At 40.2% G+C, this 19,122-nt stretch overlaps 1 protein-coding gene across 1 annotated transcript in view; it reads right to left on the bottom strand.

Annotated features, from left to right (window-relative positions):
- The window catches only part of LOC117518945 (RNA polymerase II elongation factor ELL-like), a 72,697-nt gene that overhangs the window by 10,473 nt on the left and 43,102 nt on the right, over window positions 1–19,122 (bottom strand). Inside the window, 4 exon segments of the mRNA XM_034180221.1 lie at window positions 3,724–3,848; window positions 3,969–4,219; window positions 7,799–7,962; window positions 11,215–11,336. Coding sequence (XP_034036112.1) covers window positions 3,724–3,848; window positions 3,969–4,219; window positions 7,799–7,962; window positions 11,215–11,336 — 662 coding nt within the window.

Here is a 19,122-nt window from a genome sequence, read left to right as displayed (position 1 = left end):
AATACAGTCTCAAGTCCACCGACTAAACAAACTAAGCACGGCTGCTGAATCTATATATAGCTAGCTGGGAGCCTGCTTTTCCATAGTGGCCCACATCCTGAGGAACCAAAATTTTCCACTGGGAAGAAGGCCAGCAGCTGATGCTGCCAACAAACAGAAAAAACACTAATGGAATCAGTGGCGTACACAGAAGCCTTCCCAAAGATGCCACAACACCAATTAGTACTACTACTACTACTACTACTACTACCTCAAAAAGAAGTATTTGTTAATGCTGCAAATCCATGCTATTATTTAATGTTTGAGGACACCAAAAGAATCCTAAGTCCTGTATCCAAGGACAGACAGTCGTAGTCGTCGTAGTCATTTTAGGCCGTAACCTCCAGGGTTGTTGACCTCCCAATAATCCAACAAAAATTGTAACAAGTAATACATAAATATACACGCGGCCGGGCGAGCGGACGTGCATATATACAGTGCCTGTGCTTAATTAAACAAATTCATCATAGTGCATCTGTCACCAACAAATTCAACAGTGATATAGGCCTATAATACAACTTTTGAGTTTTTACAGTGATCAAATTAACTCCCAGTATATGTTCTCAAATATATAACAGTTAAGTCCAAATTTGGGATCGTTGACGTGAATACAATGAAAGGGATAGGCTTCAGGGCTGTAACCGGGTCCGTGCCGACCTGCGGGTGAGCCCCGGTCCGTCCTATATTGTGATTATCTGGTTCTGACTGTTAAGCACATATAGAGGAAGGGTTTGACATGACGATTCTGTGCTGAACAGCATCAGCCATCCCCACCTCTTAGATAGAATTGTGAGACATATATTAACACTGGGAATTTATGAAGCTGATCAGATGAAGGGCGATGGGGAGGGGGCAGGTGGCTGACTGGGAATCCAACCCTGGTCTATGTTGGGAAGCCAACTTTCATCTCCCTGAGGTACCTGTTTGTATATGGTGGGGGGGGGGGGGGGGGGGGGGGAACCTGGCATTTCAATTCCAGAGAATGTAGTACAGCTTTTTACCACATGTGGGGGGGAAAAAAAAAGCAGTAGTATTTACTGATACTAAAAAGGAAACATTTCTATTCCAGACATGCTACTTCCTGAAGAAATAGTATTTACTACAGTGCTGAAAATGTCATCATTCTTTGGGCTCACTCCCACCACAAAACCAGAGTAAATAAAATCACTTTGTGCTCATGTGAAGCAACGGCTGCCACCATCTTACTCAATTTAACACACGTCACGTGTTCCTGTGATTAATTAATTAGTCCCAAGTTTTGGAGACTTTAAAACCTTGTATTCAAAATGTTAGTGCATTAAACAAATATGGTAAAATTGCTTTCAGAACAGTATTTTTCTAATAAAATCATCTTTCAGGGCTCCTGTTAGTGGCTTCACGCAGATCAGTCATCTCACCTCGTCCTTGCGTAACTCAGGGCCTAGTTCAAAAAATAATGAAGCCTAACTGCTGATTTGCATTGCATTCGTCATGAACAAGCCATTATTTTATTTAGCGCCATCCAGATTTATCTGTGTTGCCTATAGTCTGACAGGTACTGAAAATTTCATGGAAAATTCCACACGGTTCCAGAGATATGCACGAAATTTACCCCAAAAGTATCACTTTTTTTCATCAATTTTGTGTGACATGATATTTAGCATTATCATTTAAAGTTGAATGTTAAAGAAATACCTTGTATTTTGTCAGTTTGTTTGTGCTTCATACTAACACACAGTAATACATTTTTGTAAAGGTAATGTCATTTCCTAGAAAAAACATGTTTCTAAAGCAAGGTAAAACTGTCGCAAGCATAACGCTGAGAATAAATCCTTGATTTATTTGTGTCAAAACCTTAGCTATATCTCCTACTCTGCTTCAATAGAATTATATTACTTGTTCAATAATACCAGGAACTAATGGACCAGAATTTCTTTGTTTCAGGCTTCTTGCAGACTAAAGAAGATACCTCAACTGTTGTCACAAGCGTTATGCTCTAGCACATTATAGTATATATGCACTGATAATTTCTAGCAATAACTGAACCGAGACCAATAGAAATATTGAAACTGATATATAACCATGGCTCTCACCACATCATCGACACCTCAGCTGGCACCTCATGGAGGAGCCGCTGCTCCTCCATGTCGAAAGGAGCCAGCTGAGGTGGCTCGGGCATCTTTTCCGGATGCCCCCTGGACGCCTCGCTGGAGAGGTGTTCCGGGCACATCCCATCGGGAGGAGGCCCCGGGGAAGACCCATATCACGCTGGAGGGACTATGTCTCTCAGCTGGCTTGGGAACACCTCGGGGTTCCCCCGGAGGAGCTGGGGGAGGTTGTGTGGATCGAGAGGTCTGGGTGGCTTTGCTTGAGCTGCTGCCCCCGCGACCCGACCTAGGATAAGTGGAAGAAAATGGATGGATGATATATAACCATACCTAAAATGATAACATTTCACAAAAAAGGCCACTATTAAATTCTGATGGTTATGTCCACTTTGGCTTCATTATTTTTGAACTAGGCCTTAGGCTTTCACCCTATCTGGTGTAGAAATTCAATTTCTATATGGTTTGTGAATAAATGGTAATCACCCCGAACTACAGTAGTGTGTGCGTGTGTCTGAGGGATAGGCTCTGATTCACTGCTGAGCTGTTCAGCATCTCCTTCCAATTAGGCACAATTTTTCTTTCTGTTGGGCACACACAAACACATTTCAGTTCACCCCCAACCAGAATTCTAAAAGTTAAGATTCCAATAACCCACTTTCTGCCCGATGTACATGATTCCGGAGTTCAGCCTGCTCCCACATGATCCAGCACAACACCAGCCTGTGGAATGATTGTGTAAATCCTGACACTTAACATATTGGGCTCCACTCCAAAAAATTAGGGGGTCAGAGTTTAGGCAACCTAAACTATACCTGTCAACATTGACCTTCCAATGCTGGACGCCCATGCGTGGCTGCGAGCGCCAAGGGCACAGAGCATAACTAGGGGGTCCCGGGGCATAGGAGGACCCACACAGATGGGGGACTAATGGGCATCCCACACACCCATGCGGGGGTAAATACCAGGACTGTCCTGCCCGATGCGGGTCGGTTGGCAGCTTTGCTAAACCACAACATGAAAATATTTACCCAGTCAAGAAATTGTGACTATAACCACATACACTGGTAAGGAAATATTTTTCATAGTGTACAAAAGTCACAAGTTGCAAGAAATTTGATGTTAAAAAATGTAATCAGTTTCCCCTCCATCCTCACTTCAAAAGCATTGGAACACCCGGTTCACCATCTACCACATACAGGCAGCATGTGAATGCACAATAAATTACAATCAACTAGTTCTGCCCAACCTGTGGCAACACTTCACTGGTAAACCACAGACTTGGCAACACGGCACCGTGAGGTGTACAGACATACAGAAGCTTAGCTTGTATTTGAGGTTAAACAATGTTTCTTATACGCTTTGGATTAGAATGACATTTTCAATATTCAATCTAAATTAATACACTGCTGTCAAATTAGGTTTTTGCTAAAACTTGCAACATGAGATTATACTGGGGCACAGCAGACCAATACTGAGGCATGTACTCTAGTACAAGGGGTCTAATAATAATAACAATGAAAGGCAGTTTTTTTTTGTTGGGGGGGGGGAAGGAGATGGGGAGCAGCTAAAACTAACCCATTACTCGTTTCTGACATACCTAGAGAGAATTCTCTTGAGAAGCTGCTGGTCTCCTTCAGTGTAGCCAGGCCAGTCCTTCTGAATCTCCTTAAACAAAGAGTCCTTCAATGTGAAGGTGTTGTCTTTCCCATTCAGGTTTGCGACCTAAATAAAACAAACAGCCGTGGTTGAGTCACAGTCATCCCAACTTTTTCCGGTGCAGGGAAAAGTCCACTCTAACATACCAGTAAATGCTGTACATGAATGTGATGATGTTTGCGTGACCTGTTGCAGGAGGCTGTCCAGGGAGTCCTTGTCCGACTGAGAGAGGCCGTCTTTTTGCAACCTGAGGATAAGCTCAGGCTTCTTATACGGCTTCAGGGCCAGCAGGTGTAGCAGACGCCCTCGGAGCGGCTTGTGCCGAGTCCCTCCCTTTTTCAGTACGCCACTAGAGATGATGACGGGTCGAGATGTTCTTCGTAAAGGGGCAACGTCTGAGAGGCCAGGTGCCGGTTTCCGGATTTGGACCTTCTTCCCTGAAGCACAGGGGACAAATTAAGAAAAGAACAGAGAAATTAGTTGCGAAGCAGCTGGATACAGTTGAGAGTTGGATATAGTTGTCTTCAACGTGAACACAAACACTGTGCAATTGAGGCGATTCTTTGAACACGTGAATTATTTGGATCAACAGAACACGTCCTCAAACACAATGCTACTAACACAGTCTGCTTTCGTGTTACGTGTTAACAGAATTTCCAATTTTGACAAAAGGTGCTGCAGTGCCTACGTCATTTCGGAGCATCAGTAGCGATTTACAGATTATCGCCTCGTTTCGGCCTAAAACTGACTTTAGAATGATTTAAGAGGATTTATTTTGTCATCTGATGGTCAATAATCACATTATTCCCTTTGATCAGTTTGGGTGTAGAGAGTCAGACTCAGATGTGTAGCTGCAGCGCTCTGATCGCTTCCTCCGTCTCTTATTATGAAATAATGCTGAATTTATGTGGAAATAATTGTTGTAGAAAAGCTTCAGATATCTGACAAAGACAGATGATGACTGGAGGCAGTTTTAAGCAGAAAAAAGGTGATAATCGGTGAATTACTGCTGATGCTCCGAAATGACCAGGGCTCGACATAGCCATTTGCCCGCTGGCCCGGCCCCAATTTGGCTCACTTTCGGGCCAGTACAATTTATCAAGTGATGGACCGCTCGGGCCACTACCAAAAACATGCAAAATTCTATTTATTTTACCATTTTTGCTGTGGCAAAGTCAAATTTCTTCAAATCTCCGTGTCATCAAACTTCAACATGACCTCTTCAAGTATTCTGACATATCCAAACTGATCCATGATACCTGGTATGCGCTATATAGGCCCAACACCATAGTAGGAGAAACATGCCCATATCATGATGCTTGCACCACCATGCTTCACTGTCTTCACTGTAAACTGTGGCTTGAATTCAGAGTTTGGGGGTTGTCTCATAAACTGTCTGCAGCCCTTGGACCCAAAAAGAACAATTTTACTCTCATCAGTCCACAAAATATTCCTCCATTTCTCTTTAGGCCAGTTGATGTGTTCTTTGGCAAATTGTAACCTCTTCTGCACGTCTTTTATTTAACAGAGGGACTTTGCGGGGGATTCTTGCAAATAAATTAGCTTCACACAGGCGTCTTCTAACTGTCTCAGCACTTACAGGTAACTCCAGACTGTCTTTGATCATCCTGGAGCTGATCAATGGGTGAGCCTTTGCCATTCTGGTTATTCTTCTATCCATTTTGATGGGTGTTTTCCATTTTCTTCCACGCGTCTGTTTTTTTTTTTGTCCATTTTAAAGCATTGGACATCATTGTAGATGAACAGCCTATAATTTTTTGCACCTGTGTATAAGTTTTCCCCTCTCCAATCAACTTTTTAATCAAACTACACTGTTCTTCTGAACAATGTCTTGAACGTCCCATTTTCCTCAGGCTTCCAAAGAGAAAAGCATGTTCAACAGGTGCTGGCTTCATCCTTAAATAAGGACACCTGATTCACACCCGTTTGTTCCACAAAACTGACGAACTCACGAACTGAATGCCACACTACTATTATTGTGAACACCCCCTTTTCTCTTTTTTTTTTTTTTACTAATAGCCCAATTTCATAGCCTTAAGAGTGTGCATATCATGAATGCTTGGTCTTGTTGGATTTGTGAAAATCTACTGGTACCTCGTTTCCCATGTAACAATAACAAATATACTCAAAACCTGGATTAATCTTTTTAGTCACATAGGACTACTATTATTCTGAACACTACTGTAAACACTCTCGACGCTGGTAAGAAGACATTGTTTTTGAACATAGCAGCTTAAAGAGCCGAAAGAAGTCAGACCAGTGAGGACAGAAAAAGGTATGTAAACATTTCTAAGTCAGTAGTTGGACCACGTCGGTGCCGTTCTATGTTGAGACACTTCCAATGTTTGGAAACAAATTATCCAGTGATGTAATTTTTCTGCAGATTTAGCTGATGTTGAATGTTGAATGACAGAGAAACCTGCGTGCACGCATACAAGATAAATCCAAACTGGAGTGTTAAAAATGCACCATTAAATATTTAGCTTGTTTTGTCTCCTCTCTCCCTCTCCTTCACCCCCCTCTCCCTCTTTCTCAAACATGCCCCCAATTATTCATAACATTATGGCTTAAAGAGTTTTAAACTAAAGAGCCACTCAAAAAAGAAAAAAAAACAAAACAAACAAAACAAAACAAAAAAAAAACACCTGTAGGGTTGCCATGGAGAAGGAAACTACCTAGAGGCCCAAACAATTTTTTGTACAAGGCTGTAAACATGTTTATTTCTCATGTGAAGTTGGACATTTTAACACAGGATTCTACAGCAAAGTGTCCCTGAAGCCAACCTGAAGTGGCCACTCAAGGAACTACAGCCTTTTCCAATTCTGGGGGCATTGTGTTATTTGGATAACAGCCTGATGAAATCTGTTATCCACATAAGACACCCTTGTTTTAGAAGACGATGCTTGGAAATACTTGAATTCCTTATCGTCTAAGTTGCTTGTGAATAAACGCAGGGTGAGGGGGCATTTTTAAAGAAGTCCGTTGGTATTTGCCTGCTCTGGGTGCGTTTCTCAGCCTGCCACCGCTTGTCCTGCTAATAAGAAGAAAATGTAGAACTTATTTTAAAAGCGAAAAGTCTTAAAATATGTTGCATTGCGTGAATGATTTTATTTGTGCTAGCTTTCACCACAGCCATTCTTCATCTCTTTAGCATTCTGTTATCATCTATTATGCTCAGTAGAAAATTAATTAACCAAAAAAATTTTTCTTGTCGTTATGCGAGGTCTTGTGTCTGGGTCTGAGGTTAGACAGACGAGTCTACGAGACACGGAAACATCACAAGATGACACCGTGTCACCAGATTTCACAGGAAAACAATGGCGAAGGTGAAAAATTATGCAGGGTGACTCCAAACCGATGAATTTTGATAAATAAGCAAAATTACCCAAGAATCACAGAACACCCCGAATCTGAAAAATCAGGATGAAAGTACAGCGTCATTAATCCATTGTTTACGGAGAGCCCTGCTTATGACATGGCGTGAGCTTCATCGACCCAGTTTTTTTTTTTTGCTGTGTTCCAGCAACAAACAAAAGATTTATTTGTGTTGCTATTTCGCTTTGCATAGCATTAAGTGGAGCCTTCACTGAATTGTTTCTTTGTTTGTATTAATTACCATTTATTTTAACATCTGTAATTGCAATATCAGACAAAAACACCAATAAAATCCTAATTCTTATGTGTTGGCATTTTTAAGATTTCTGAAAGACTGATTTAAGATATTTATACCAATTAAGTCCTTATTTTTATATTTACCAAATTGTGTTTAAAGCCTTTTTATGGATCTGTGGGAATCCTGTCAAGGAATCAAAAATAAGAGGTTTTGGGAAGGCTCCAGGGTGATGAGTGTTGGATCTGAGCTTGAACACCATCTGTTGTGGCTCAACCACCAAGCAGTTATTGGCAGTTATTTCACTTCTGAAATCACAGGATCAACAGCAAAGAATAACACACTGACTGAGTGCTACATAATGTGTATCATCATAACTTCTCACCTACGTATCTTCCCCCAGGCTTGATGACAATAGCACTCCTACTGCGAGTCTCCTCCTCAGCTTGGGCCATGCTTTGCCTGGCCTTCTGGTAGGAGTCGTCTGTGGCACATACTGTAATCTTGTCCTGGATTCCACCCAAACAATCCAGTTGAATGCTCCCTTCACTGCCAAGAAACAGAGGAAATGGAACCGGGGGGGGGGGGGACAAGGCCAGAGAGTCAAAAGGCTTGAAAAAGACAAGTGTGGAGGAGCTGAGAAAGAAGTCACTACTCCTTTTCAAGCTGTAGCTCATAATTTGACCCATCTGAAACAAACATGTAAACCAATTCAATTCACAATTTATTTATATTGGACCAAATCACAACAACCCTGCCTCAAGGCGCTTCACACGAGTAAACCAATTCTTTTACAGACCACTGAGGACTAAACTAACCTCTGGGACTACTGACCACACCTGATTCTCTGGATCACCTTTTGTTTCTTCTGTCTAATCAACAGCAAGGACAGGTGTGGGTAGACGACTAATCTGGTGTGAGGAGTTCAGGTAAAAACGAAAAACATATATAACTGGGGAGACTGGGGACCACTGGGAGAAGCAGTATTTTAGAGTTTACCAATGTCTTCACACACAGCATCAACTTCACTCTCCCAATATTTGTAAAAACTGACCCCTTCACAATGTATCATTGTCTAAATTCTCCCAACAACATATGTGACTGACACGTAGAGAACAGAAGTTTTCCCAGTTTCATCCTGCTGTGAATTACGACAAGATCAATCAAACAAACAAACTCCATACTGCCCTGACTTTCTGCCTGGCTTTTCTTCGCTTACACTTTGAAGCGGTTTTGTCAGAAAATGAGATGGTGCTGGTGCAGTCACTGGAAACTAAGTCCTGTCATTTGAGTTTAGCTTGGCAATAGAGGCTGATTACGTTTCAGAGATGAAGCTGAACTCACTCTGACCCTTGTACAGAAATAGTCCTGGAATAAAAGCAGCAGAAATGTGACAGTGAAAGAACCATGTGATTATTGTTCTACAATCCTTGAAGAATTCCTTCTGCTCCAACATGATTAGATTAAATAAGGTGCTGTGATACAAAGCTTGACACTTGCCAAATAATAAGTTATAAGCAGGACTTTTGCTGTAAATCTGATACAATAAAAACAGAAAACTGATATTCTATAAGCACAGTTGTAATGCAATTACAACTGCAGGGTTTTTCCTGGATCAAAAGTAGACTGAGATGTTAAACCCACCACAGGACTCATTTTTGACATTAGGGGTATGCACATAAAAGCTGTACTTTTTAAATATTCAGTTTGTTACAGCATTAAGGGGTGGCAATACACAACAACATGTACCGTTTCATAGAAAATAACTTAGCAGGGGAACTGACAAATCTATTTTTGTAATATATTTTGTTCCAGGTGTTCTGACTTTGTGCTGCGCTGATAAAAATCCTGCTCCCCGCATCAGCAGGCAGAACCTGAAAGAGACGTTTGGCCACTGTGGGTGTTAATCAAATAAATGTACAAGTACACCTGCGATGATATCAAAACCTTGAAACAATAAAAATGTCTTTGAAAAGAGGGGAAGTATGAATTAATTGTGCCCATCCAGGCCAACATTAAAACATTTTTGTCCAAAACTTTACTAAGGGCAAAGCCCCGTGTTAACGCCAGCCAAGCGAGGCACTATGACCTTTGAACAAGGTTTGTGTGTCTTCCTCTTCCATACAAACATTTTTACATTTAATAGATCCAAAGCTGTGTTTAATTAACAGTTTTTAAAGCCTACAACATCCATTACCACACACACACACTCACGCATATAAAAGGAAATTGTAATGAGTTACTTTCCAGAAAGAGTAATAAAGTAATACATTTAATACACAGGCTTTGTTCAGGGAGCCAGTTCAAACCGATTTACTGCACATCTGATTGACGTCCATATTATATATAGCAGGTGACCGCATTCAATTTCTACGTCCTTGTTGCAGTCCTCATCTGCCACCTAATCCACACTGGTTGCTATAGTAATGAAAGCCACATGACTGCTGAACTGATGTCCCCCTATTTTAATTATTTATTATTCAATTTATTTATTGATATTTTTAACTTTATCATTTTTAATATTTGGAATATTTTATCATCATTAGCTCTAACTTTTAATGCTTGACTGCTGTTGCCTTTTGCCTGTTATGTGTTCTATGTACCTGTGAGCTACGAGATAAAATTTCTCCTGGGGATTAATAAAGTATCTATCTGCTCACAGGATAATTATAATCAAAGCTGGTGACTTTACATGTTTTAATATAGTTTATATATTATAAAACACCAAGTGTGCTGTTGAGAGAAAAAGTGTTCATGCAAACACGCACGTGTGGAATAAAGACAAGTGATGTGGACAGACTGAAAAGCTGCCATGTATATACACAAACATGAGACTCCTGTGCATCTGATGTGTGTGACGAGATGTGCAGTGTGTTTAAGGCGCTACAGACTGGGAATCCCATCTGAGCATTTGGAGGTGGTTTCACACGTTACTTTGGGCTTGTATGTGTGTGTTTGCTGTCACTCAGCTGTGAGCAGTTATGCAATTCTAGGGTAACGTTCAGTGGGAAACAACGTGATGTGAAACGTCAGACGTAGCTGAACACAGAATCTGATCTGAGCATTCAGACAAAACTGATTTATAAAAGGATGATTCAAATCACATTTCAAACTAACTACAAATTAGTTTTGAAACAGATTTGGAAAAATAGATTTCATGCAACTTCACTGTTCAGACTTGCAACATGGAATCAGATTCAAATTGGACATATGGACTTAAATGGGATTTTACTGGCAGTCTGGACAAGGCTTATGAGTACATACCTAGATTAAACATGCACAGACATTGAAAATATAATTTCTGCACAATGAAGGACTGATAGTGTGTAAAATAAATGTGAATGTACTTTGAAACGTATAGTTGGATTTCATGTGAAATGACCTCAAACTCTCACAATTCCATGCCTGTGCATGAGAAATCCCCCCACTATAAGCATAATCTAGGTCTAAAATGGTTTGTTTTACACTCTCTGGGCGTACGTCATGTCAGTTCACATTCGCATTGGTGCTTGCTCTCTACTACACCTTTTTATTGACTATATGAACTGTTTAGAGCCAACGTTCCCCTTCTGTGTGTTGCTAGTGAAAGACGAACTAGGTTTTAACAGTGTTCAACAAAGCTTCTCTGCAGGGGGTGGTGGAACATCTGCATCAGTGACACAGAGCTCCAACACAGTACGGTCGGGTTTCAAATGTTCAGCAAAATGCTGAACATTTTTTCTAAGACAATCCAGTTGCAGACTGTGTTTCTAAAGAAGAAATGTAGAAGACAGTAAGTGAGAGACTGTGTGCTGCTCTCACCTGGTGATATACTGCTGGATGCAGTCAAAGCTGCCTTGGGGATTATCTCTTCCCACATTTGACAAGTAGAAAGTAAACATTTGCACTTCATTTGGACTGTCTGTGCGTGGTATAGAGATCTTCTGTAGAACAAAGAAGAAAGGGGGGGGGTCAACATGAGAACACATGGACAAGGCTTTATTGTACTAAATGACTGTTGTCATCAGAAAAGCACTTGTTCTAATAATTTCTAAAGATCACACTTTCTGGGAGTAGCTTGATGCGTCATTAATGTAGTAGCATAATTCCTTTATAAATTGATCGGAGTGTAATGGATACAAAATACAAAAATGTAATTTCTTTAAGTGAGGGAAACACACTGATTTAAAAATGAACATTCATTTTTAGACACTGAGCATGTTGTACAGTAGAATATGATCACAGCTGGGGTCAAGACTTATGGCCTAAACTTTATATCACAGCAGAATTTTGGATTGAAACTGTATACATCACAATATATACTTTAATTTAATATATATATACTTTAATTTAAAATATATATATATATATATATATATATATATATATATATATATATATATATATATACATATATATATACGAGGGCTGTCAATAAAGTAACGGTCCTTTTTATTTTTTTCAAAAACTATATGGATTTCATTCATATGTTTTTACGTCAGACATGCTTGAACCCTCGTGCGCATGCGTGAGTTTTTCCACGCCTGTCGGTGACGTCATTCGCCTGTGAGCACTCCTTGTGGGAGGAGTCGTCCAGCCCCTCGTCGGAATTCCTTTGTCTGAGAAGTTGCTGAGAGACTGGCGCGTTGTTTGATCAAATTTTTTTCTAAACCTGTGAGACACATCGAAGTGGACATGGTTCGAAAAATTAAGCTGGTTTTCAGTGAAACCTTTAACGGCTGATGAGAGATTTTGAGGTGATACTGTCGCTTTAAGGACTTCCCACGGTGCGAGACGTCGCTCAGCGCTCTCAGCCGCCGTCGTCAGCCTGTTCAAGCTGAAAACATCCACATTTCAGGCTCTATTGATCCAGGACGTCGTGAGAGAACAGAGAAGTTTCAGAAGAAGTCGGTTTCAGCATTTTATCCGGATATTCCACTGTTAAAGGAGATTTTTTTAATGAAAGACGTGCGGACGGGTCCGCGCGTCGGGACGCAGCCGACGCGGTGCGGCGGCACAGGAAAAACACCTCCGTGTTGATAACCATTTGTAAAATCCAGGCGGCTTTTGATGGCTTTCAGTGGAGTGAGTATATGAGAAATTGTTTAACAGGCAGGACATGTTCCAACTTGTCCTCAAGGCTTTCAACAGAGGTGTTCTTCCTGTGGCGGAGCATCGCGGCGGCTGCGTCCCGACGTGCGGACCCGTCCGCACGTCTTTCATTAAAAAAATCTCCTTTAACAGTGGAATATCCGGATAAAATGCTGAAACCGACTTCTTCTGAAACTTCTCTGTTCTCTCACGACGTCCTGGATCAATAGAACCTGAAATGTGGAGGTTTTCAGCTTGAACAGGCTGACGACAGCGGCTGAGAGCGCTGAGCGACGTCTCGCACCGTGGGAAGTCCTTAAAGCGACAGAATCACCTCAAAATCTCTCATCAGCCGTTAAAATTTTCTCTGAAAACCAGCTTAATTTTTCGAACCGTTTCCACTTCGATGTGTCTCACAGGTTTAGAAAAAATTTTGATCAAACAAAGCACCAGTCTCTCAGCAACTTCTCAGACAAAGGAATTCCGACGAGGGGCTGGACGACTCCTCCCACAAGGAGTGCTCACAGGCGAATGACGTCACCGACAGGCGTGGAAAAACTCACGCATGCGCACGAGGGTTCAAGCATGTCTGATGTAAAAACATATGAATGAAATCCATATAGTTTTTGAAAAAAATAAAAAGGACCGTTACTTTATTGACAGCCCACGTATATACACATACATACATACACACACACACACATATATACACACACTCAAAATACAAATGCAACAGTTTTGTTTTCAATTCTTCTTTATGATCTGAAGAAAATACAAGACATTCTACATACACAAAGAGGTTAATTAAATGGGGATTTCAATGTTAAATTTAAATGGCCACAAAATCTGGATCAGATCTGGATCAAACTCAGCCGATAAAGGATCCCAGCCTACATAACACACTCAAATGTGAAATAAATATCATTTTTGACAGAGTTATGAATTTTTGAAAATTTGTTCAATGTTAAAGACAGGGATTTTTCCTGTTTTACAAAATTTTTCCTGACTTTACCCTTGAAAATGTAAACAGTTCTTGCCTATCAGGATATGAATCCTTAGTAAAAAATTCATAATGATGAAAAAGTGCGGGCTTCAGGCTGTTTACAAACAAAGGGGGGTGAAAACATAACCTCCAACTTTTCTGGCAGAGATAACAACAACAACAACAACAACTAGCTCAAAGTTCAGTTCACACAGATTACAATTAATTCGTTCACATTTGTAATATATTTCTAACTAGCTTGGGGTCTGTTTATTTATTTTTTAAGGAGAATGAGTGACTGACATTTTTGCAATTGAACCTCTTCAATAGAACCAGAAGCTCATATCACTGAAACATTGTGGACATTTATACAAAAAGAACAGTGTTTAGAATCAAAGATTGGAATAAAAGTTCAGCAATCAGGCTCCAAGTGCAGGGATCAAGATCAAAGGTCAGGCATGTGATCAAGACTGAAGTTCAGTGATCAGAATAAAATAAGCTGACAAACATTCCAGAAATTGAAATCATGACCATATCTGGGGAAGAAAATACGCCTTAAAATGAAAAATGTGTCATCGGTTTCACATTTTTTGTGCCATGGGCACTACTTATCTCACCAGTGTTTACTCTACATAAGCTGATTCAGTAGGCCAGGCACACATTCTAGCTGGATTCTGGTCTCTGTAAAATGTGGAATGAAGCTCTGCCAGACCAGAAATATTTCTTGTTAAGGTCACTGAAAATTACAGACAAATATTCATTAATTTGGATGTCAATACTGGCAGTCACCTGACATTTTATATTAAAGACGAGAAGCCCCGCACAGTCGAGTTGTGCACATCCCCTCAGAAAGCCGCCTGTGCAATTCTATAAACCAGACTAACAGCACACTCTTTGAAAGCTCGGAAATAAAAATGGCAGAATTGTGGATGTACAAGATGAAGGAAAAAAGGATAGGGAAAGTAATCAAGGCAAATATCAGCTGGGATTGGAATAACTTTGCTGAGAACCAGGGCAGTGAGTTACCTCCCCTCAGGGGAGCATTTACAGTGTTGCCAGATGAGGTGCCAGATTGGGTGATTTCCCACCCAATCGGACAGTTTAGAATTTTATTTACACATATTTGGGTATTTTAAAATTCATTTTGTGGATAAAAATCCAAATGAATCTTCAGGTCTGTGTAGTGTAACTGTAGAGGTTGCTTTACACTCATTTTTAGCTTGTGTAAAATCCTTGTTTTATAACCGCTGCAAATTAAATGTCTGGCTGTTCTGTGGCCTGCATAGAATTGTGTGTGCATGTTTTTTGTGGAAAAAGTGAAGCACTGCAAATACTTTATGGATACACTGTATAGTCTGATATAATCTGAAGTCTACATTGTCTCTCTCACACACACACACACACACACACACACAACACACACACACACACACACACACACACACACACACACACACACACACACACACACACACACACACACACACACACACACACACACACACACACACACACACACACACACAGAGAGAAGTTGTCCCGAGAGACAAATGTTTAATGTAAAACACTTCACTATTTGACAGTTCAAATAAGTCATATCCTGTTGGCATTTTCAGACTGTATGTAAATACCTTTGCTTCCACCTCAGGGGTTGCTACTTAAGAAGATTGTGGTGGAAGTGAAGTTACCCACAGTCAGCTAGGTCTGTGTGACACAAGTCTCAAATAATCCAACACCTTATTATGCAAATGCATTTTCACTGAAAATTGTCAGCATCTTGCATCAAATTTTGAGATATTATCTCTCTCTACACACACACAAACACACACAGCAAAAACAGCTATTGCAGAATTATTTTGCAGACTATTGCAAAAAGACAACAAAAGCACAAGGTGATGCTAAATTTTCACAATCATGATATCTGCACACACCTCAAATTATTCTTGCTAATATTCAACTATTAAAAGAAAAACCCAAAGTAAATAATTTGCTACACCTTGAAGGGAAAAGCTGCAGTTACAGTCAAAGTGATGGTAAAGCAGGCTGTGTGTCCATTAGTCCATGAAAATTCAGTAAGGTATATCTTCTATTATACATTCCAAAAACAAAGTAGAACTCTACTAATGTATACTAAAGTATATGTAAAAAAAGAAGATTAGAGCCACTTAGGTGCCTGGTCCTGAGAACCAGGGATGGTAGGTTTGCCATCAGTGTCAGCTGACGTGCTGAGGCATGTTTTGTTGTATGAAATCAACTCTTGCCACAATTAAGATGTCAACTAAATGTCCCCGTTACATTTCTGCATTACCGGTGACCAGGTCATTTCTATTGACTCAAGCTTGCACAGAAGCTCAGTCTGACTCACTGGCTTGCTATCAGGGCTGGATTGACATGTCATTAGACTAAAAGACAGACCAAAAGTCTAAACTGTGTCCTTTCTTGCATTACTTATTAATTCAAATACCATATTAGCGAGCAGAATCTAATAAGCCAATCAAAGTTACAGTACAAAAGAGAACTCAACACCAAACTGGTTCTTGCTGCCAGAGTAGACAAAAACAAGGAGCTAAAGGTGTGCACATCTGCCTCATCAATGTAAATTAAACTTTAGAATTAGTTATACATTTTCAAATAGAAGTTAGCCTTAACACAGCCTAGCTGTCCCCGCAATTGCCCAGTTATTCCTCTTTTTATTCAAAAAGTTTCAGTTTGAGAGCATGATCCAGCACAATCTCATACTTCTCAATCATTACCTTGTTGTTTAACATTGGTTGGCATCCAGCTTACTGGTGCATAACCACCACCTGTAGCTCCAAAGTGTAGATCAGATAGTACCTCATTCGGATCAGTGTTAAGGAGCAGCTTATCATGTGTGTATAGACAGTGCTTTCTTGTGGCAGATGATAATACAGTATTTTTCTGATGAAAGTCGCTTCGAAATAAAAGTAGCAAGACCAGTCAAAGATGTCAAAGGTGCACTTTGTAGTCCTGAATCAGCCTCCATTGCTGTAACCTCTTGTAACTGGTGCAAAAGTCTGATTCATTAAAAATAAAATTTCACACAATCAATGAAATGGCTAAATTCAATCTCAACATAGAGCACCTCTTTTGACTGGACCAAAAAAATTACTCAAATGAGCAGTTATGTCGAGGACACCTTTCACATGTCTTGGTTCTAAAGTGAAAAAGAAAAAACAAACAAACAAACAATGTTGTTAAAAAAAAGTTCTCTGTATCATCTGGCCAGTTAAAAATAAAACAAACAAACCTATGCAGGCCATAGAAAACTCGCCTAAATGGTCATCGTACAAACCGGATAGTCAATGGACAAAAGCAAACGTCCCAAAGCTTTTGTATGGTTTTCCATGTAATAAACACCGTATATAACGACTTTTCGCTCACATTGGACAAAACGTCCTGTCTGTCCACAATGCATCTCCATTAAAAATCCCTTGCATGTTCCGGACAGAGCACTCTGGACGTGCCCAGTAACAGAGGTACAAAATGGAGTTCAGCACTGACTTGCTGATTTGAGGAAATAACTGAGCACCGTTATTTCCGTAATTAAATGTCCGCCTGTTTTTTCCAAACTGTGCTCAGACCCAGTGAACGAGGCAGGGTGTAATTCAAGGCTGGTAATTAACAAAATGCTGCTTGTTGCCTGCACTGTAATATGGTGTTAAGTTTCACACACATCCTAAATCGCAGCAAAGGGCTGCAATTTGTCACTTTTCCATTTTCACTCCTTCCTCTAATCATATTTTAAAAGTTTTTGCAGTGCACACCCAGATTACATTTTGATCATGGATCAAATACGTTAGTCAGAAATGCCCACAAATATGATCAACCTCACAACACCAAGTCAGAAAAAGACGCTCAAATGACCCACAATTCATGAAGATAAATTAGACACCGAACCTTTGGTTTGGAACTTGATTGAATCCACCTTATTCCGAGGCCCCATGAGGCTTTGCGTGAATTGCGGGTGAGACTTCTGGTATGAACCAGAACAGGCATTTATTTACATGTTAATGTTTCATGCTAATCCACTTTCTATGGGGCTTAGAGATGTAAACAGCAGCTGTCACAGCTCAAACGAAACAACATTACAATCCCACTGTCTACAAATACAGAGAAGTGGGAGAACAACATGAAGAAGTGGCCTAAGATAAACATACAGTAGCATTTTTCGCTCCTTTCTTAGCTCTCGCTCTGGACGGAGAGGTGATGAACAATTTGAAAAGCTTTGAGGTGCTTCAGGACCTGCACAGTAATAAGGTCAAGCCGGTTCTGCTAAAAGAGATTTTGGGGCACAACTTATTTACGTTAAGGCAGACGTAGAGGCCAGCAGAAGCCTTAAAATCCCACATCACCAAGCCTGGGTTTGAGTTTCAGTATCAGATGAAATACAAATGGCACGTGTTCATGCAGGTCAGGGTGGACCTCCAGGTAGATAACTTTAGTTAATTATAATGTATGAACTAATGTAACAGAATACATGTAAGCCTTCATTAAAATAAATTCTAAGCCATATTTTTACATTTTATTTTTACATTCCTCCAGGTCCAGCTGACAGAGTGATGAGGGTGTCTGCAGCTGGTTATCTGACACTAACTGAACACCTGGAGTTGGACATTTCATTTGACCAAGTCTTTACAGACACATGAAACACCTCCAGAATTTCTACTTTTCACATCTGCTTCCAACATTAGTGGATGAATTTGTTGCAAAGAAGGTTCTGCTCTGCCTCCAATATCTGAATCTCTTAAAAAAAATAAAATAAAATAAATAAATAAATAAAGTAATCACTTAATGTGTAATGTCTGTTACAAGACAAGAGCGCACTGTGTGAAGGAACATAAAGGACAGAAATAAGACAATATCAGTTGTTTTTTTGTTACAAGGAAAATGTTTTCAATACATTTTTACTACATTTTCCACCATAAGCGTCAGAAATAAACATGATTATTCTAGAGGGGGAAACAGTCACTAAATACTTAACTGTGTTATTTACATAATAGTGTCTGTATGACTCACTTCTTGAATCCAGGTTTTTTGCTTTTTGAAAAGTGTCTCTGCACAGTCAATTGCACAGGTTGTGTTAGCAACATGCTCTTTAAAAGCTTTTAGCAATGTTGCTCTGATTGTTTCACGAGGTAATCGCACAGTGAGACTGTTCAGAAAAGGCTAATACATGTTCTTGCTAATGTCTAATACTACAGTGATTTATCATCCACAAACATGAATCATACCTGTTAATCTGGTGACACTGCCGTCAGTCCTCAGTTTCTCTGGTGATCTGTCACATCCTGACCACAAACTAAGATGTTCCTCTGTGGGCTTTTTGTCAACAAAGTGAAAAGAGCACACGTATAACATTTTAGGTGATCTTTTCAGGTTGAGTTTTTTCAGCCACATCCTTCTGAGTTCCTCATCTCTCAGTCGGCGGTGGAAACTCAGTTTGGCTGCACATTAAAAACATCGCTGTTGTAGCCGGAGATTTAACTTTGTTAGTACAAATGTGAACAGCGCAACATGTGGCCCAGCTGCGCAAGGACATTTTTAAAATGCTACAGGAGCTGATCATCGTTTGCAAAAGAAAAAGCGGTCTGGGAAACGAAAGCCGCTTTAAAAAAGGCTCACTACGGCTTCCATTT

The sequence above is a fragment of the Thalassophryne amazonica genome, chromosome 10 (genome assembly GCF_902500255.1).
Source record: "Thalassophryne amazonica chromosome 10, fThaAma1.1, whole genome shotgun sequence".
Taxonomy (NCBI): domain Eukaryota; kingdom Metazoa; phylum Chordata; class Actinopteri; order Batrachoidiformes; family Batrachoididae; genus Thalassophryne; species Thalassophryne amazonica.
This window is presented reverse-complemented; position numbering and strand designations above follow the sequence as displayed.